This window comes from Protopterus annectens, chromosome 3.part0 (assembly GCF_019279795.1).
Source record: "Protopterus annectens isolate FY-2018-M chromosome 3.part0, PAN1.0, whole genome shotgun sequence".
Lineage (NCBI taxonomy): Eukaryota > Metazoa > Chordata > Ceratodontiformes > Protopteridae > Protopterus > Protopterus annectens.
Window position 1 is genome coordinate 588,182,815 of NC_056731.1, and position 22,505 is coordinate 588,205,319.

At 37.8% G+C, this 22,505-nt stretch overlaps 1 protein-coding gene across 1 annotated transcript in view; it reads left to right on the plus strand.

The window, feature by feature from the left end:
- EGFR (epidermal growth factor receptor) overlaps positions 1 to 22,505 on the plus strand; it is a 1,653,396-nt gene that overhangs the window by 1,219,999 nt on the left and 410,892 nt on the right. The window contains exons 14-15 of the mRNA XM_044064990.1: positions 11,712 to 11,802; positions 13,843 to 14,000. Of these exons, the coding sequence (XP_043920925.1) occupies positions 11,712 to 11,802; positions 13,843 to 14,000 (249 nt within the window). The remainder of the gene's footprint in view (positions 1 to 11,711; positions 11,803 to 13,842; positions 14,001 to 22,505) is intronic.

Genomic DNA, 22,505 nt, shown 5'->3' on the forward strand with positions numbered 1-22,505 from the left:
AGGACTCCCGGTATCTCTTCTCCAGTTAAAACTATCCTAGTAGGAGCACACAAGCCCTCTACTAGGCAGGTCTATGGTAGTAAATGGAAGTATTTCTCTATCTGGGCAGAACGCCATAATTTGGACCCTTTTACAGCCCCCTTGCCTGTGGTGCTGGACTTTCTTTCAGGTCTTTTTAATGGTGGAGCTAGCTGTTCTACAGTTAAGGTTCAGTAAGCAGCTATCTCTCATTACCACGTAGGTACTGAAATGGGTCCTTTGATTACTACAAAATTGTGCAAAATATTCCTAAGGGGCACCTTTCTTTTTAGATCTCCAATAAAGGAAGCGGTACCTCCATGGGATTTGACCTTGATATTACAAGCCCTGACAGCCCCTCCCTTCGAACCGGCGTCTTCAGTAGACCTCAAATATTTGTCTTGGAAAACAGCCTTTCTTGTGGCTATTACTTCAGCCAGGAGAGTATCTGAATTGCAAGCTCTTTCTGTGAAACCCCAATACTTAGCCTTTCCAAGGATAGGGTTTACCTTAGGACCAATCCCTCCTTCCTCCCGAAGGCAGTTTCTGAATCTAATATTAACCAATCTATCAATTTGCCGGTCTTCTTTCCTAACTACCAGAACAAAGGGCAGTACAGACTACATTCTTTGGACGTGCACAGACAACTTAGATTTTACATTCATAGGACATCTGGTCATAGACAATCCGACGAGTTGTTCATCTCCTTTGCCAAATTTAATCTAGGTAAACTGGTCTCGAAAGTTTCCTTATTGAGATGGATTTCACAGTGTATCATTGCAGTGTATCAAAATTCCGGTAGGCCTGCACCTCAAAGAGTTTGTGCCCATTCAACTAGGGCTATGGCTACATCTGCCGCCTTTAAATCCAGGGTTTCCTTGGATGATATCTGTTCAGCAGCCACTTGAGCCTCATCTCATACCTTCATCAATCATTATAAATTGGACATTACCTCCAGAGGGAGAACTACTTTTTGCTCTGCAGTGCTCCGGAATATCCTTCTATGAAGGCCTCCCAAGGTTTAGGTAGCTGGGGACCCTGTCCCACAGGTTGCATACCAAATGAAGTTAACTACTTCAGATTAAGAAGTTATGTACTCACCATAACGTTCCATCTGAGTAGGTAAACTTCATTTGCCTGCAACCATTCCCCCCCCCCTCCGTCCCCCTGACCTTCAAATGTGTTTCATGTCATATAGTGATGTACCATTTCTGATAATGTAGTTAGTTATCCACTATAGTGCTTGCGGGCAAACTTGATCTGAGGTCAGTCAGGGTTGGCAGGGGATTATGGGTAAGGGGAGGAGCTAGGAGCTCGGATCTAAGCTTTGTAAAGTTGCCGGCTCAGATACGAGATCGGATCCGTATCCCACAGGTTGCAGACAAATGAAGTTTACCTACTCAGATGGAACGTTATGGTGAGTACATAACTTCTTATTTCTTTACCCATTTTCTCCCACAATTTGTCAACCCTTATACACTGTAAGAAAACATGTTCTGTAGTTTCTTCGTTAACACAATAAATATAAAATGTTTCATAGATTTTTTTCATATGGCATATTTCCCTTTACTGGTAATTTATTAATCACTAATCTCCATAAAAATCTTTATATTCTACTAGCTTATTACTTTTTCATTTGTTACCTCAGCCCAATGATTAACATAATAATTGTATCATGATATTTTAAACTGCACTTTCTTCTCATTTTCGGTTTTATCAATTTTTATTTTCCATGAAAGAATTTTTCAAGATAATATCTCATAACTTCAATTATGCATGGATTTCCTATTTTTAGCATATCCCAATGATGCTTATATTTGTACTTTAGTACATTTACTACTAACTTTTCTTTTTTATCATTTATCTAAAATCTTTGAACAGATTCAGAGAAGCAGCATAAACAATTGGGTTTGTTAATCCTAAGTGTTCATCTTCCCTGTCCATATATGACTCCTCTCTTCATTGCATTCAATCTTAAACCCAATTTAAAAGAAAAAAATACTCGTAGTATTTCTTTTTCATAGCTTATTAACAACATATAGACATTGGCTAAATATGCAGTCTTTCCCAGTGTAACTGAATTAATCAAATAAACCTTTTTATTAAACACTAGCTTATATGTGTTTCAGAAACAATAAAATTCCTTTATTTCTTCTAGTATCCTATTCAGCCATTCATCACTTACATTTTGCCTCAAATCTTATTCCTAACACACAAATTTCTTTCATTGAGAAAGAAACTCCCACTATCTTTACTATATCACCCAGTCCTTTACTTTTTTCTTTATTTAAAGTCATGCCTATTATATTTAAATATTGATGTATGTAAGATATAGCTTCTTTCATTCAGACTTTGTTTCTCATAATCAATATACTATCAATATAATATCTGCATAAGTAAACATGATTAAAAAAAAAAAGCCTCCCTGTGTGGCTGCGGCTGCTTTGGCTAAACAGGGAAATGTGCACTATCTCTCTGGTTTTACTTCTAAAACAACAAAAAATCCAAAATCAAGGGAAAATACTGAAGGTAAACTAAGTTATAGTAGAGAGGAACTTCTAGAAATTTGATCTTCAAGCTCGCAGTGCTGCAGGTTTGATTAGCTTCTGTCTGCAAGGCCTGTTAGGCCTACTACACTCCAAGAACTCCACGAACTGCAGTAACAAGGGGTGACACTCGGTCATGGTACAAAATGTCTTGCTCAAGTAAATCTGACTTCTAAAATAAGGAGAAGAAGGAAAAGATGTGAAAGACTGAGGAAAAGAGGAACTAGAGATAGAATATATGCCAGGCTAAAGAACAACCTACACAGGCCTGCACTTCCATCTATGCTATTAGCTAATGCTCACTCTCTGGATAACAAAAATGGACTACATAAGTCTAGAACTAACTACAGAAAGCAAGGTGAGAAACAGTTGTTTGCTCATGTTCATAGAGTCATGATTAAACTTCAACATCAGCAATAGTGTGGTGCATGTGGAAGGGCTGACATTATTTACTGCTGACAAGAATCAGATCCTCAGTGGTAAATGCGGGGAGGTGTCTGTATCTATGTAAATAACAGATGGTGTACCAGTTGTGAGACTACTACCACTCTCTGCTCTGAAAACACTGAGTTCATGTCACTAAGATGCAGACCCTTCTTCTTGCCAAGGGAGTTTAGTGGTGTGAGCATCACAGCTGTATATATTCCTCCCAGTGCCAACACCAACAAAGCACTGGCCACACTTCACCAGTCAATCAGTGAACTTCAGAATCAGAATCCAGAGTTTGTCACAATAGTGGGTGACTTCATCCAAGCAAAGCTAAAATCAGTCCTACCTAGCTATAACCATTATGTAGACTTCAATATGAGGGGAGAAAACACACTGGACAAAGTATATACCAGCATCAAGCTGGCTTATAAGGCAGTACCTTACCCACATTTGGGTAACTCAGATCATCTGGCCGTCATACTAATCCCTGTGTACAAACCACTGTTAGTAAGAAGCAAGCCAACCAAGAAGAACATAAGAGTATGGCCAGAAGGAGCAGTTTCAGCACTCCAGGGCTGCGTTGAGAACACAGACTGGAATATGTTTAAGGATGTGACTATGGGGAACTAATACATCAATCTGGACAAGGATACGGAATCTGTGGTGGCATGCATATTTAAATGTGAGGACAATGTCACATCCAACAAGACAATCACCATAAGGGCCAACCACAAAATCCTGGATCACAAATAAAGTATATCAGCTCCTAAGAACATGCAATGCTGCCTTTAAGGTGGGTGACAAGGTTACCCTCAGAGAGACCAGAAAGAACCTAAATAGGGGAATAAAGAAAGCAAAGCGTGCATATGGACAGAAAATCCAGAGTCACTTCTCAGACCTAAGTGACTCCAGATGTCTGTTGCAGAAAATACAATTTTTAAAAGACTACAGACCTGTGACATCAATGTGATTACAAGTGAGCTCAGCATCTACTGTAACAGGTTTGACAAAGGGAATGGCACAAAAGCCATGAAACTCACCACCAGGCAAAATGAAGTAGTACTCTGACTCAATTCAGCTGACGTTCAGAGAACTCTAAGATGGCTGAACACAAGAAAAGTGGCTGGAGCAGACAACATTCTGGGATGTGTGCTAAGAGACTGTGCTGTTCAACTGACGATGGTTCTTACTGACATATTTAACACATCTCTAAGTCAGGCCATAGAACCCAAGTGCTTCAAGAACACAACGCTCATACCACTACCCAAAAAGTCTCCACCAGCAAGCCTGAATAGAGTAGCTCTCACCTCTCCAGTAATTAAGTGCTTTGAAAGATTCTTAGAAGACTATTTCACAACAAATCTTCCTGCAGAACTGGATCCACTCCAATGTGCTTATCACTTGAACCACTCCACTGCAGATGCCATCTTGTTGGCACTGCACGCATCCGTGGTTCACCGGGAAAATAAGAACTGTTATGTCTGACTGTTATTCATTGACTTAAGCTCTGCCTTTAACACAGTTATTCCCCAACATCAGAGAAATTGATTCATTTGGGTGTCAGCACTCCCATGTGTAACTGGATTTTGGACTTCCTCACTGACAGACCACAAAGAGTGAGTGTAGGCAATAACACCTCAGAGAGCACTACACTAAGCATGGGAGTCCCTCAAGGGTGTGTTCTCAGTCCTCTGCTGTTCACCATGCTGACCTATGACTGTGCAGCTAGGAACAACAAAAATCACATCATTAAGTTCACAAATGACACTATAGTAGTAGGCCTAATCAGTAATAGTGATGAAACAGCATACAGTAAGGAGGTGGAGCATCTGTTTGACTGGTGTGACAACAACAATCTGGCTCAAAATGTAAACAAAACCAAAGAGGTAATAGTGGACTTCAGGAAAAGCCATGAGGCACATCCCCCTCTCACAGTCCAGGGAGAAATGGTAGAAAGGGTGAAGAGCACCAAATTCATTGACGTGCACATTGCAGAACACTTGACATGGTCCATTAATACAAATCACATTGTCAAGAAGGCAGAACAAAGGCTCCACTTCCTACGCAGGTTGAAGAGAGCAAACCTTGAATCTTCAGTCCTCACAACCTTCTACAGAGACACCACTGAAAGCATCTGGACAAGCAATATCACAGTATGGTATGGGAACTACAAGGCTACAGATCGTAAGGTTCTCCAAAGGGTAGTGAAGGTGGCAGAGAGGATCACCAGGTCCATGTTTCCGTCTGTACAGGATCTGAACACAGTGTCTCGACAGAGCTACAAAGATCGCCAGAGACTGAACCCACCCACCTCGGGGACTGTTCTTCTGCTTGACTTCAGGCAAGCACTACAGAAGTATACATTGCAAAATGAGCAGATTCAGAAACAACTTCTTTCCTCAGGCTATCAGACTACTAAACTTGAATAGCAATGCAAACCAACAGATCACCTAGTCAGAGGACACACAGTCTGAAGGGATCTCTTTCCTTAGAGTGCAGTCAACCACTGTTAGGTTCTTCTCACCTGTGCAATAGCTCATTGGAAACTTGTTACTTTTTCTGCAGTAACTCAAAGAACAAGTTGCATTCTGTACAACTGAAAGTGCTGTAGTCTCATAAGGTTGAAGTCTCAACTGTGCACTATATCTACCTGTGCAATACTAAGTGCAGCTTATAGATAGAGATTGAAAATGTAATTATGTCCTAGTGTTCTGTCAAATGTATATTATTTATACCTATTATATGTATTGTCTGCACACAGAGCTCGAAACAACAAAATTTAATTTACCCTGCATTGAGGTGTGGGTCTAAATGACAATAAAGTTTACTTTTACTTTGACATTGAATTTTTACCCCTTTATTAGTAATAGAAGTAGCAATTCTCATGCAGATTTACATCTCTAATACATTAATAATTAGTGAAAGTAATATACTACTCATAGCACATTCTTTATACATATTTCTTTGTTTTACCATCCATTCACTAAAATTCTTACTTTTATTTTGTTATATACTGAACAACATACATTCTTAATTTTCTTACTGATGTTGTACTCATTCATAATTTTTCATAAAAGTTCATGCTGTACTGTATCAAAAGCTTTATTTAAGTCTCATATCAGGATTTTGGCCACATCAGTCCTGTTTATAATGCCATCTACAATTAACCTTAAAATGAATAATAAGTCCTGACATCCTATTGCCTTTAAACTATATCTATATCCATCTATATATATAAATATATATATATATATATATATATATATATATATATATATATATATATATATATAAATCTTTCATAGTACTTCTATTATTTTTATAAAAGTCTTATCTGCATTGTTCAATACTTTCTCACATTTTCATTTTTTTTAATAATTATGCATAAATTCTTGATTTAACAACTCAGTTGTAACTTTTAAGAGGTATTTTTTCTGCCAGTCTGTAAAATTCTTAAAAATGAGTAGCCTATTCCATCTGCCATCCCCACCATCTTATTCTCTCATTACCCTATGGGTAATTTCTATGACTTGATAAATTATGTAGCACAAATGTAGATTTCCTTAAAGAAGTTTATAAAACAGTTGAAATGTTTGAGTATGGGGATAGGATAAGAAGGAAGTTTTAAATTCCCTACAGAAGATTCTAGTAAAAAGAAGAAATGTTACCAACAATGTGGAAGAAAGAGATAATAGACCACTGACAGGTGACCATTACCACTTGGGTTGTAGGAACTATAGGAGAGTGAGTGCTTTTAATTATAGTGCCAGCAGTGGAAATAATGCCCATGTGGGCAACAGTGATGTTTAATTTGTAACTATTTACAATGTTCTCAGTGAATAAATTGTCAGGCTCTTAAAATATTACTGTCCAATTTTATTGAAGGATAAAGAATTGCCTAATATGATTAAATCTTACCCTTGTGTTTCGTTTAGAAAGACCAAAGTCTAGCTGATATATTAATCCATAGGAAATGTATTTTCCCTATGACAGATATTTGTGGACAAATGTTCAATATGTAACGAAGTGGTGAATATTTTCTAAAATTAACTGATAAATTTTAATTCTGTTCAACAGTTTAACTGTAATACAGAAGGAATAATGTATGCTTTACAATGTTCCTGTAATTCATTTTATATTGGGGAAAGCCAAAAAGGCTTTTAAAACCAGGTTCCAAGAGCGCATCAGAGATATTAAAAGAGCTCTTTTTGAAAGCCCTTTGGCTATACATTTTAAGTATTTTCATCAAAGTAATGCTGCCCTTCTCAGGGGTTGTATTGTAGAGTAGGTTGGGTTATAAACAGGTAAACTAGTTTCTCTGAAAGAGAAACTATTACATAAGGAAGCCGTGTATATTTTAAAATGTAACAGTTTGGCTCCAGGAGGATTAAATAGTGAATGTGATGTGTTAATTGTGTGTTTATGTTTTATATGTATATGAGTATTTAATAATGGGATTTTGAAATTTAATTTTACTCCTTGAAGGCTTTTGGCCAAGGGCTCTGGAGGTGAATAAAATAGTGAGTCTACAGTTTCTGTGGCTGTGGTTCTTTCTTATTTTGTTTTTTAGTATGGTTGAGCTATCTTATGCTATTTAACCCTGAAACTGATCGCAGATGAACTTGTCTAAGTACCTTATCTAATTCATATATCTTTTTCATTATTTATTTTAGAACCTTCTTTTATATCCTCTTAGGGTTTAATTTTTCCATTTATCCTTGTCTTTATTTTTACCCTAATCACGCATCCCTAATTCCTCTTTATCTTTCATTGTGATTGTTTCTTCTCTTCGTATTCTGTCCTCACATTTATTCTTCTTCATTTTTTTCTCTAGATTACAACCCATCCATCCAATTTTGTTATGTTTATAACATTTCAATTCACAGTTTGTTTGCAACATGACCTGTTTCCCCATAAATAAAACTTTCCTGTTATCACAATTACTTATCAAATGATCATCTTTTCCACAGGCAAAAAAACACATATTTTCAGTTGTCCCCAATATTTTGCAGCACCTCTTTTACCAGCTATGCTTATCTTAGTAGGGATATGAATGATTTTTTTCTTTCTCTGTTTTCAGTACAATAGGACAGTCCCACCCCAGTCCATAATCCTCCATTATTACACACTTTGCTTATATCCATAATGTCGTTAGAAAGTTTGATTAATTTCTCTCTAAAGTCTCCTTTTTCAACTTAAGTTTGACATTGAACATGTATTTTCTTTTTGTTTCTCTATGAAATGCTTTAGCCACATAAGAATTCCATGGACGACTGTTGTTTTTCTCCTCATATTCCCCCTTAAACATTCCATAACAGAACCAGTTTCAAAAATAATACCACAAAATGTCTCTATGAATAAGAGTAGCAGCTCTTACTTCCTGAGTCTTCACTCCCAATGGGGCTATTAAATTATCCCAGATGTCCTACCTGTGCATGTTTCCTTCTATGTTCTGAATTCTCACCATATCCATGTTTCCTTCTATGTTCTGAATTCTCACCATATCCATGTTTCCTTCTATGTTCTGAATTCTCACCATACATTTCCTCTGATTGCTGTCATTCCCTTTCCTCTGTTCATTTCGCATCACTTTCCCTGCAGTTTCTTTAACAGTCTCTGCAAATGATTTCTTTGTCCGGCAGTCTTCTTTGAATATAGCTTCTGATTCTCTGATTTGACTTTTTGTCCATAATTGCACCCCATGAAACATCTTTTCCACTAACCATCTTGCTCTGCAACAACAGTTCACCAAAATATACCCACAACTCAATCCTCCTCACCAACATTACCCAAGAATATGGAGTGGCACTCAGTTCTTCATTGTTTATGCATTAAAGCTGAAATCTTTCTAAAAAAAAGTTTTTCTTTAAAAAAAAAAAAAAAAATGGTAACCATTGTTACCTCAGTTTCCTGACCACTTTCCCATTCCAGGCGCCTTACCAATCATGCTCCATAGTTGTTACCTACAAGCTTGTAGTGTGCTTATCATCTGCTAACTGGCTACATTGCCACCTTATTGCTAATGTTTTATATGTGGGTTTGAAAAGTGACCATTAGCATAATAATGTAGAACATTTTTAGCCCACATTTTTAGTGTGGTATGTATGTGTCCCACATGTCAAGATGTGTGCCAATTCATTCACAGTTCTTTTCAGAAAGTGCTATTTTGTCAAGCAACCCTTGAAATCTCCTCTTCACTCTCCCTGTATAACATAGCAAAAATCTCTTTGTCACTCTAATGAACTACATGTATATATGCATTCAAATTACGTAATGGACACCTCTGTGATCAGCATTTTTTATATTTTCCTACACAGTTTCTCAAGTGTGCCCTCGCAACAGAAAATTTTTATTTCATTATGAAAGGCTGGTGGCAGTGCAACTAAAGATATGAGAAAAACATTAGATCATAGAAGAGTTTTAATTGTTTGAATAGAGAAATTAATACAATTTGTCTGGGATCATAAAACTTTGGAATCCACTAGTTAAAAACAACAGTTAAGATTAGTAAGACCCAGCTAACAGCTTTTATGCAGAGAAGCAAGGCCTTCTGAACCACCCCAGCATGGGAAACCATGCCCCCTCTTCTTATATATGCTATTTCTCATAAATGTGCTATGGAAAAAGATAGTGCCTGATGTGAGTAAATGAGGTAAATGATCTTGGAGCGTTGATCACACCTCAACTACAGCACTAAGAGCAGAATGAGATGTCACTGTCAGCAGCCAGTAAAATGCTGAATATATCCGCACAGGCTAAACTGCAGATGTAAAGAGGTAATGCTTCTGCTGTAAAAAGCCCTCGTCAGGAAGGGGGAAGGGAATAACTAACATTCTCGGTTAACACAGTAAGAGAGGAGAGGAGAACTCCCTCCATTAGTCAAGATTATGTCAGGGAAAAGTGTATGGGCTGTCCTGAAGACAGAGTCAGACAGTGAAAGGGAGGCAAAGGTTGCGGCTTACAGGGACATACTGTTCCCTGGATCTAAGAAACTGCTTCTTCAAGGAGAGAGCTAAAAGCCTATGGATTAATAAACAAAAAGATATTCAAGGAGGCATGCAGTAGATGGAGAAAGGAAGAAATATAGAAAACTAAATGCTCTAAATTAGATAGGTTTACTATCACGGAAATTTAACATGTTCTGTATCTACTTTTCTGTATGTATCTGTGTACATATTATATTTGTTTTGAGGTTTAATAAAATTACTTGTGATGAGTTAAGGTCCATTTTGCCCTTTTAGTTTTGCATTCTTATAACTTCGGTGCTATTATGTCCCAAGACCATATAGCCATCAGACTTCTAGACAACCACATCAAAACTGCTGAAAAGTAATGTGGCTCATATGCCATGTATTGGACGGTTGTGCCATAAAATGTAATACAGTCCTCTGCAATCTCACTCTGCTTTGTAGCCACCAGACTACATAGTCTGCATCTCTCCTGCTTTGCTTTTTTTATTCTAGCATTATTTATTCGCCTTACTAATTGTTTTGAGTTTATCATGTTTGCAATCTTGATATCTGTTTATTTGCCATGCAATATATTAAACCTGTCCATACAACCTTCTGTTGTCTTAATTGAAGTTGCATCACATGTGCTTCTGTTTTCCTTGGTATAAAATCTGGGCCCTCAAACATTGACATACTAAACCCAGAAAGCTGAAAGTCACTGTAGTTTGCCAAAATAAAATGAGTGATTTTGGCCTCCTCATAAAAAATAAATAAAAATATTTGCTGCATTTGTATAGGCGTAGATCACCTCTTAAAAAATACTTAAACGGTAGAAGACCGGTCTTAACATGCCCTCATTACGTTATTAACATGCAGTCAAATATTCATATGCATTCCTTTTTATCCTGACTTTAGTCAAATTCCACATAAAACTAATACTAGGTAGTTGAGCCTCCCTTGGAAAAAGGACTGGGCCAACCCAGGGAAAATGGCTTTACTGTTAGTGAAATGCTGTTTTTATTTGTTGGCTTATACTATCAACTGTACAGCTACCTTGACCTCTCTCTTATAATAATTTGCTTGTCTTGGTAGGCAAGCCCTGTGCATTGAATTTTAAATTATAAATGGCTGAATAATTTCCCATGATACAAGTTATATAGAACTTGAAAAAAATGGTAGAATGGGTGTAGAAGGAGGTACGCTAACAAAATCAATATTTTCAAAGGAAGCAATAACTAATTTGTTTTTTTGATGATGCCTGAATGGTAATAACTGTAGCACTTTAGAATCTACAGTAAGTATAAAACACAAATCTCACATGCTTACCCAAGTAATGGCAAAGAGTAGGCTTTTAACATTTGACATTCTTAAATATTTAGAGGCAGAATATGCCACCATATTTGAAAATACAGAGAGATGGGAGAAATAGATATGCTCATACAACAAAAAGTTGAAACAGTCTGTTAGATCAGTGTTATTGGATTACTTTTTGGGAATGAATTGATTTTTCTGAGACTGGTTCACACAGAAACATTCATTGAAGTGGTAAAATAAAAGGAGACATTCCTGTAGGAAATAATGTCTTGTAACTGAAACTGGAAGTAGCTAAGTTTGGGAAGGGTTTATGGTCCACACTTTTGGTGTAGTAAACACATGCTATGAAGGAATTTTTAGTATTGGTACATGTAATACCAGTATGGAATGTGAGAGAGAAGAACTTCCTTTTTTGAAACAAGGAGCATAAACAGGGTTTCTCTGTTTTCTCAAGGGAACCAAGAGAGTTTGAAAAGGATGGTAGATGCCTTCCATGTGATCCTGAGTGCTTACCTCAAAATGGAACCAAGACCTGCAATGGACCTGTAAGTCTGTCAATCAGTATGGAACATTTAAAGCATTTGTGCAATAATATTGTTTTTGCTCAATTTATTCTTTTGCTAACTGAATAGGACATATTACAAACTATTGTACACCATACAAGAACTTGAATGCTCCTGGAAACATGTCTGTATAACACTGACATTTGTAGTTTTAATATATGAATTACTACCTTAACAAGTTCAGTGTCACATTTCTGCTAGTAACAACTCCTCATGGTGTTTTGCTTTAATTATATAGTGCATTCTTAATGCAGGTGCAAGTTCATTGCATTACTATATCAATTATGGGCGGTGAATGTGCATATTTGGAGTATAGTAACATTATACTGCAAACGTTTTGAAGATTTGGTATCTTTTATTTTTGACTGTAATGAACTTAAGAACTGTTAAGTCCTGTTAAACTGTTAGATAAACAAACAGAAGCCCATACAAACAAATAAATCCTGTTAAGAGTAAATGCATATGAGATGAGAAACCTTCTACTTGTGAGCATAGGGTTTGGCAGGTTGTTCTTCCTGATTATTTAAATTATTTCGAATAGGCAAGCTAATATACTAATAACCATAAAAATATTGACAAAAGCAGACTGGGAAAGGTTAAATAAAAACTTTTATTACTGTATCGAGTAAAGCACTTGTGTCCCTGCTCTCTAGGAGCTAATATACTAGGCTATTCCCTACTGATTTTTGGGTCCTGAAGTATCAGGATTAAGAAGACAATCTATATCACAGAAAGCATACATAAGAACATTATTATAGAAAAGTGTATATGCTAGGCACTATAACAGGCATGTAATAAATACATATCTAGTGCACAGGACCAGGGCAGTGTAGATGAGGTAAAAGAAGGATTTAGGAAGTTAAGTTATGAATTAAAGTAACTTTAACTTAACTGCATGTAAAGTAACTGTAAAATGTCAGTTTAACAGAAATAAGTAAATATGCAGAAAGCACTACTGTCTTTTAAAAAAGCATTATAGTCTTTCATAAAAAAATGTTTGTTTTTCTGATTCTTTGATGATAATATTTTTAGAGATTCTGCTAAGGCTGCAATAATATGTTTAAGTTACTGAGTTTTCTTGGTGAAATACTTGGTATACCCAAATTGCATTCTGTAAAGTATCATTGCTGTAGTTGAACAGTTTTCAAAAGTACAAAAAGAAATGATGAAACGTAGAACCATTCCATGCACCTTCACTAGCTGCAAAATTGTTCTAACTCAGAGTTAATACTGCTTTAGAGAATGGAAGTGACATTTTTACATGTTTATGTAATTTCCAGCATTGCCCATTGTGCTAGGAATGCTTGACTTAAGAGGGAAAATAATCAAATAGCGGGAATTTGTAGGGTGTGTTTTGAGAGGAGGGAGTGCTTGCACATTACATAAATAAGGCTTCACTAATTGCATATTTTGCCAGATATTAGGAACCATTCTCTGTTCTGTCAGTTTCTGATCCGAAGTTGTGTTTGCATGTCCATATTTTAGAACAGTTGCATTCATGGGCTTCTAATTTCTTACAGTTGTGGTGTAGAAAGCCAAGTTCTGGTAATCTAGAGCAAAATTTTAAGTTAGCTTGATGATGAATATGTAGGAAAATCAGCTGAGAATAATGAATTTTCTTTCTCCATGTAAGTATATATAATCATAGCTTATATGTAACAAAATTAACTGTCATCAAAGTAGCCCATGAAAAAATGTATTATTGTTCCCTAGTTTCATTTTTATAAAGGACCTATTTGTTTCAGGTCAGTAAATTGTAGCATTTATGTACTTTTGCTATGCTTACACGTTTATACCAGTAATATTTACTGTTATAAACATATCCCATCAGACCCCAAAAAAGAATTGTCCAGCTTCATTTCAACACTACTGAATAAGGTACAATTTAGTAACCCCAGTGACAGATTCATATTATAAATGTATATGAAATGTCATGGTCACCCTTTTACATCATGTAAAATTAATGTGATATGAAGTTTTTTTTTCTCATTAAATATGCATTTATTTTTTCAATTTATACAGGGTTCTGGCAATTGCACTAAATGTGCTCATTATAAAGATGGCCCTCATTGTGTGAGTTCTTGTCCAGCAGGCATTATAGGAGAGAACAACATTCAGATATGGAAGCATGCTGATGAGCACAATGTCTGCCACCTGTGCCATCCCAACTGCACTCAGGGGTAAGGTTTATTTATTTATTTTTTTAATTCTGTCTTATAAATGCAACATTTACTTCTCTGTCCAAAATGACATGACAATGTGTGAAAATATAAACAAGTTTTAACTTGCATGCTTTTTAAGTGGGTATGTGAAATTATCTTTCTTGGACCTTTTCTCAAATTGGAAACCATGCTACCAGTGCAAGTGAAACTGCACTGATGAGGTAAATGTTATGTCTGTTTGCTAAGATGAAGAAAATGACTTAGTCACCGCATTTGGACAGAAATTGAAGACATCATATTTACACTAGTAATACTTGTTGTTGTGTCTTTCGGCTTTTCCCGGTTAGGGGTCGCCACAGCGGAACTCCGGTCCGCTAATGATTGGTAGTTGATTTTTACATGCCAAGTTACCAGCCCTGATGCACAACCTTCAACGAAGGTATGCCCATTCACGCATGTCTCCACGCAGAAGACGCTCTAGCTGAGAATCAAACCGGACAGCGTCTGACTGTGAGGAGGCAATGCTACCGCAGCAGCACTAGTAATACTGTGGTGTTTAATTTAATATCTAGAATGGCTTTTAGCTATAGCTTTACATCATCTGTATTATATTACATTTTCTCTTTTAAGAATGTCCCTCTCTTTCTTTTGCATAATCATTTGAGCAAAGTTTAATATATGTAAACCTTGCTGATGGTATTTTACTGGAGTCCCCTGAAGTCACAGTAGATCATCCCATAACACACAGAGATTAGGTTTAATCATATTATCTCTGTAGTACAAGGAACATTACTATTATCCAAAACTAGCATTACTGTAATGCTATAAATTCTGGAAAAAGACAATAATGAAGCCCCTTCCTGATATGAAGTTTTATTAAGTACCTTTGAGAGCAGCCAGCCCAGAACAATGTCTGGAAGTTGGAACAGCTTTAAAAGCTGTAATGCACTTCATACACACCACTGCTCCCATGAGGCAAAGGTAAGTGTGTTCCTTTGTTCAAGGTGAAGAATACATAACACTCCTAGACCTTCTTTTTCTCTTTCTCTGTACAACTGGTAGCAGATGGAAGAGACAAAGCTCTATATACTACAAGGAAATATGATCATGTAGTGTACTGACTTTACTCTGAAACCAGCAAAAGAGAAGGATATTATGTACCTTTTTGATATCAGAGTGGTGTATAACACTTTTCTATCTGCCTTTGACAGCAGTTTTGATTAGATCTCATGCTGCAGCAAACATTGCAACCTCTAGAAAACAGTATTAGAAGCATACTGACAGTTTTGAAAGTTGTAAAATTCTTCCAGCTGCCACACAATGAATGAAAAATGTGATAATGTGTTGTAATGCCATTGGATGATTAGAGATTCTTTCTACTGCTGCTCACTATCTATGTAGAAGTAGCAAGTGTGATACAGCTTTTAAAGATGTTAACCATTTTGCAAGCCTCCACTTTCTTTCTCTCTCCGTAAGTTGTCTGAAAATTTTGATGGTCTCCAACCACAATTAATTTTAATGTTTTTTCTCAAAATGGATTAAAAAATTCACTTGATGAGTTAGTTTCCCAACGTGAAATGTTTTAATCCATTTTTGAGAACATTACTAAAGTTGTTATAATCAGGGGTCTAATGTTGGTCCTGTACAAGAGCAGTGTTTCATGTCCATCATTTCAGGTAACCAGAAGACACGAACTCTAATGCTATGTAATGTGTTTCTAGTATCGTATGACTAATAATGATGTACTTTCATCTGCAGTCAGCTGGTTGGCCTTCTAGTTTTGTTTGTTCGAAGATGGAAATTCTGTCAATAGTGGTAGCAGAAAGACACCATTAACTATGTCTTCTGTGTCAAGTAGTCAGAATATGTGCTGTTTCTCACCCCCTCTGCTGTTTCCCTTATTTGCCTGTGCTCTGTCTTCTTACCTATTCAGTTCAGTTTTCTAGTATCACCCACTTAAGTAACTCATTCTATGTATCTTTCATCCTTTATAGAAATAAAAATTGTTTAACTCTCTCCCTCTCTCTCTGTCCACCTCTCTCTCTTTCTCCCTCCGCTTCTCTCTCTATCTCTTTCTCTCTTTCTCTGTCTGATTGAATGCGTGTCTCTCTCTCTCTCTCTGTCTTCCCCTCTCTGTCTCCCCCCCCTCTCTCTCTCTGTCTTCCCCTCCCTGTCTCTCTCTCCCTCTCTGTCTCTCCTCTTTCTCCCTGGGGTTGGGAGGGTGGCCTAATGGTTAAGGTGTTTGCCTTACAAACACAAGGTACAGGGTTTGAATCTTACAGGGGATAATTGGCTAGGCTTAAAATGGCTTGCAAGGGCAGTTAGCCTAGTATGAACCTGTGCCCCTCTCTCTCTTTCTCTCTCCCCGCCTCTCTCTCTGCCTATCTCTCTGTGACTCTTTCTCTTTCTCTCTCTCTCTCTCTCTCTGTCCCTCTGTCTGATTGTGTGTGTGTCTCTTTCTCTATTTGTCTCTCTGTGTCTGTCTCTCTCTCTCTGCCCCCCCCTCTCTCTATCTGTCTGTCTCTCTTACCCCACCTGTGCATCTCATGCCATCGTTCTTCTCCTTTATTCTCCCTTCTACTCCTACTACATCCCTGTCTTTTAGAGTTCCTCAGTTTGTGATCTTGTTACCCTAGTCCTCCTGTTTAAAAAGTGTAAAGAATCCAGCTCACGTAGCTTTGTTTGTAGCTCAGGCTCTCCATTCTTGTTATTTCTATGCATTTTTCTAGCACTGCCATGCTATTTCCCTGAAAAGTTACTGGAACTATATGCAGTGTTCCAACTTTCACATGCAAACACTTGATAGAGTTGTAGAATTGTCTTCTTGAGTTTCATTTTGGTTCATCTGAGTACACATCCTGTCACTGTTTACCTTAGAAGCTGACTTTTAATCTACTTGCAGCCTTGAAATAGTGTGTTACTAAATTTAATGCTTTCTTTTGATCATATTGGCTGAAAAGACCCCCCCCCCCACAACACCCCAACTGTAATTTCTTACGCGGCTGTTGTAACCAACATGCAGCATTTGCATTTTACATGTTAATTTCATATACTTCCTCTTTTCACCATCCGGATAGTCTCCTTAGGTACATTCCTATGTCCGTGCCTTCATCTCTCTCAGTTTCTCTGATCTTGTCATCTCCCATGAAAATGGTGGTCCTGATCTCTGTACCCTATAGTGTGTCCATGGCAGATACTTAAAGAGCACTGGACTGTCAAAACACCACTGCACCATGCCACTAACTGTCATCCTGTCACCTGACACAGCCCCATTTAGCGACACCTTCTATATTTTCCCATCTAAAATATATAATTTTTTCTACTTATCCCAGCCCTTTGAGCTTGATCATTACCCTTGTTTTAATGCCAAGCCAGAGACTTTGCTAAAGTTAAAGCAGATTAGATTGACAGGGTTGATCTGTTTGGAAGCACTGTAACCTGACTGTAAAATTTAATTAGATTTTAGCTAGCTGTATGTGGTGGATAGGAACCCATGCCCATTCCCATGTATATATTCCTTGTCATGCTTACCTGTAATGTAACTGGTCTCTTGTTCATTCCATAACCATTTCTATCCATGGGATAGTTGATTCTTTAATTTTTTTTTTTTTGGTTGTTTCTGCTTCCTTTGTTGTGGACTGACACTAGTGTATTCTTAGTCCAGTCATCCAGAGTCACACTGCCGGTCAGAGGCTGGTTAAATACCTGCACTGGTGGTTTATCAAGATTACGGATACAGTTCTGCGAGTCATGTCAAAAATCATCTGGTCTCTGTGCTTTGTGAAAGACGTTCATGATTATAGTTTAATCTGTGTTATATTGCCTAGGTCATGACTGAAAAAGGTCTTTTCAACTAATCCACCTTCCCGATTAAAATTTAGTAAATAAGTAAATATTCACACTCTCCATGTCACACTTCCTAAGTCTGTCACTGCCTTTCTTCTCCAACATGTACCAGAGGAAAGCCTTATCCCATTTATTTTTAATTCCTTCTGACAAAGTGTGACATTTCTAGTGTTATAGCTAACTCTATATTTCCCCTGTAACCTTTGTGTACTGGATAGAAGTTTTTCTTTTTTTAATTTTGTATGCTCTCACTTCTTCTCTGATAGCATCTTTGAATTTTGTCCTAAGCATTGTTGGTTTCCTTCTCTTCTGTAATATGTTTGCTGTTAGGCTGTTCCTAAGTAATAATTATAGTTCATTTCTGAGTATTGGTCATAGCTCATTCCTGAGTATTGGTCCTAGCTCATTCCTGAGCATTGATCATAGCTCATTCCTGAGCAGTGATCATAGCTCATTCCTGAGCAGTGATCATAGCTCATTCCTGAGCAGTGATCATAGCTCATTCCTGAGCACTGATCATAGCTCATTCCTGAGCACTGATCATAGCTCATTCCTGAGCACTGATCATAGCTCATTCCTGAGCACTGATCATAGCTCATTCCTGAGCACTGATCATAGCTCATTCCTGAGCACTGATCATAGCTCATTCCTGAGCACTGATCATAGCTCATTCCTGAGCAGTGATCATAGTTTACCCCCCGCCAACTGGTGACCAGTCCCTCAGAACCTCTTGTAATAGTTCTCCCTTTCCTTTATACTGCTCCTCTGTAGTCCCTTCACATAGTGGATTTGCTGCTGGGAGAGTTTTACTTCTACTTCCTCAATCCTTCAGACTTGCACAATGTAACATATGAAATCTTTTTGTGCTTATTCATGTCCTGCATGAGACTGGTGCATCCTATATTATTCAGAACCTCTGCAGTATCAGTTATTTCTTTCTGCTCCACGTTTGAAACCAGCTGCTATTGCCTTATTCAGGTTTCCTCTGCCATTTCTTTGTATTCCATGCATTAGTTCTTTTTTATAACTTCTCATCACCTCTCCTTCTTTTCTTCATCTAGCTGAAATATAGTTGATAGTCACCGTTGTTTTCCTTTCCTATCTTGCCTACCTGGCAGTACACTTTCATTGGATGCTTTCCTCCCTGCTCTTTCCTCCTCACTATCTTCTCCACATTCAGTTTTTGTTTCTCTGATGAACAGTGTAACTTCACCACCTTTTTAACCCCCCACCCCATACTTTGTTTGTCTTCTGTACTTGTACCAAAGGACAGGAGTTTCCCATTTCCACATTTTACTAGAAGTGTTCTTTATTCGTGACTTGCAATATTTGCATTTTCTTACATTTTGTTTCCTAGGCTGTTGGCAATGCAAAACAATATTCCTCAAGCTTCCAACTCCTTTTTTCCTCCTTAATAATCTTTTTTAATATATCCTGTTCATTTACCAGCCATTCCCAATTCCACATCAGTAAAAATGTTCAGTTTTATGGGTTCAAGATTCAAAGCCTAGAATTCAGTATGGCCACTGTTGTAAGCTGTAGTGCAGTCCATCCTCCACTGTACTGTATTTCATTCCTTGATTCAACCTACAGATAACATTTACCCTGCTGTTTGTCCACCTCCTAAGACAGCAGTTGAATTCTAAAATTCTTCCGTTTGTTATTGTTATGCAGTCTGGCCAACTATAGCTCTAAGAGTAGGAGTGCCCTGTTTCCCTTACATTTGCAACCTTCCTGTTTCACTTCACTGTCATGTCAATTGTCCCATTCAACCCTTAACAAAATAATTCAGTTGTGATGACATGCACCATGACATACGGGTGCACAGTGCCACTGGTCACTACCTGAATTGTTTATTGTTGTGTAACTTTAAAATTCAGCTCTGAGACTGTTTTTACAGCCCCAAGACTTTTTTTCCCTAACTGCATTCATCAGTATTTTCCTTAAATGTCTGTAGTTTCACCCTTCTGCTTGCTCTTCCCCCTCCCACCCATTTACCATTTCTTGGTTACCCGTCCCTGCCTTGTTTAATCTCTCTTACAGTGCTCCCAATTTCTCCTCTCATTCATTATTTTACATTCTACTTCCCTGGATTACCCTCCTTTTCAGTCTCTTACTACTTTTATCTACTACTGCCCCTGTTATTTCTTTACCTGCGTATCACTCCCCTCTTGCCCCTCCCCCACACTTTTCACTTCACATAGCTGCTCTTCCACTGCCCCTGTAACTCTCATTCTCACTCGAGACCATTTCAGAAACCTCTTATGGATTTGAAATGAAAGGCCATACAGTGCTAGAGTGCATACTGTACAGGTTAACAAATAAAAGCTGTAACATCTAGTATTTTAAAATAATGTGGCACATTCACTTTGTGTCATACACTGCATGTATGGCATTCATAAACAGAAACGTGATTCCTTATTTAGTTATTTTAGATTTGCTCATTAGATTGGCAACAGCATCTTTTTTGGTCATTATATTTATAGAATATATATTTGTTGTACTTTATAGCAATTGGTCTGCACTTTTTTATAGTCCACATGAAGCAGTCATTTGAATAAAAAAGGAGTTTATATCTTAGACCTTTTAATTTTATGAAAAATACCAAAAGAGTTCATAACAAATATTTTAGGGAGCTAGTCAGGAGCATGATGATAGCTTCTCTGAGTACAATTACCAGAAAGTAAACTCACCAAAAGCCACTTTCATCACAAATGAAGTTTGCACTTTCCGCCACTGTTGGTAGTATGGAGTTTATATACAAGTTTGTTGCTGCGATTTTTTGACAGTGTGGTTGGTGTGCATCTGACCAAGACAGGTCCTCTGATAAGTGTATACCCCAGAACTTAGTGCTTTTAACTCTTTCTACTGCTACTCCCTTGATTTCCAGAGGTTGATGTGTTACCGGAGACCTCCTAAAGTCCATAATAAGTTTACTGGTCTTGCTGATGATCAGGGCCTGGTTGATGGTATCACACCACCCTAGCAGATGTTCCATTTCACTCATATATGCTGTTTCCATGCCATTCTTAAGATCTGTGACTTTGATGTCATCTGCGAACTTGATGATTCTGTTGGATTCATATCTGGCTACACAGTCATGTGTAAGTAAGGTGAATAGTAGAGGACTCTAGACACAGTCCTGTGGTACACCCATGTTCAGAGTTATGCTTTTAGAGCTATTATTTCCCACACATACTGTACCTTTTGGGGTCTGTCTGTGAGAACATCTAGTATCCAATTGCACAAAGGAGTATTGATGCCAAGTTGGATTAGTTTCATAGTAGATTCTGGGGGATGACAGTATTAAAGATGGAACTGAAGTTGATGAAAAACATCCTGACATAACAGTCTTTATTCTCCAAATGAGTCAAGGTTTCATGAAGTGCTAAAGAGATGGCATCTGCTGTGCAGCGGTTTGACCTTTAACCAAACTGCAATGTCTAATGTTGCAGGTATGCTTGCTGAGATGTGGTCCTTAATCAACCAGTCAAAGCACTTCATTACTGTTGATGTTAGAGAAACTGGGCGATAATTATTCAGACTTGCTGGTTGTGGTTTCTTAGGTAAGGGAATGATAGTCATGTTCTTAAAGCATCTTGGTACGATGGCTATTCGCAGTGATGTATTGAACATGTTTGTGAGAACTGTTGCCAGGTTTGCAGCACAGGGCCTGAGAACCCTGTCCATAATGTTATCTGGATCAGCTGCTTTCCTTAAGTTCTCTCATCTCAAAGTTTTCCGTACATCAGCTGTGCTGAGGCATAGCACTTCCTCATCCTGACTGACAGGTAGTTTATTTGCCACAGTTTTGTTGTCTGCGTCAACCTGCTGAAGAAGTAGTTTAGTTTGTTAAAGAATTCTGCATTGAATGCTGAAACACCAAGCAGAGGTGCACAGTGCCATAGACTGCAACCATATTCCTGTGTCCCCACTTGGTGATGAGGGAATTCCAAGCAAAAATTGTAATGAATGCTACTCACTAAATTGTCAGGTGTTGTGCTTTAAACGGCTCCATCTTCACTGTCTGCAGCAAGCAGTAGTGGAGTCCCCATGATGCCTACATATGTCATATCAGTGGCCTATGTTGGTCATTCTGAGACATGTTCGACAGGCTTGATTTTGCACATATGACAGAAAACAGCAGCAAAATGCTATATCATGTCATGGGAATAGGCTACTGATAATATGCCCAGAGTAATTATTGGACTGTTTCTTGCACAGGTGAGGGCACATACCATAGTAGTTGTAGATAATGACCTATATCCAACAACTACAGTGATTTGCTAAGAAACAATATAGCTAGCTGTACAGATGTGCATTGGTTGATGCTATGTTTTGCATCCAGAAAGAATGCTTTTCAGGAATGTGATTATTTGCATACCAGAAAAGGCAGTATAGATATTCTTGGCCTGCAGAGTGCTTCATGACATGCCTTCACAGGAGCAAACAGCTGGACCATAATGGCACTAGCCTAGGACAAAAAAACTTGATTTCTGACAGTTGGTCATTGCAGCCATAGGGACTGACACAGACTCTGATGAAATTATAGCCTGCATTCCAACTTAATGAGCCTGTAGTTACTCGGCCCTTGCCTTTGACTGACCAGATCAAGGTCAGTGGTGTGCACAGAATGACTACTGATCTTAGCCCTTGCACTTTTTTCAGTTAGGTTCT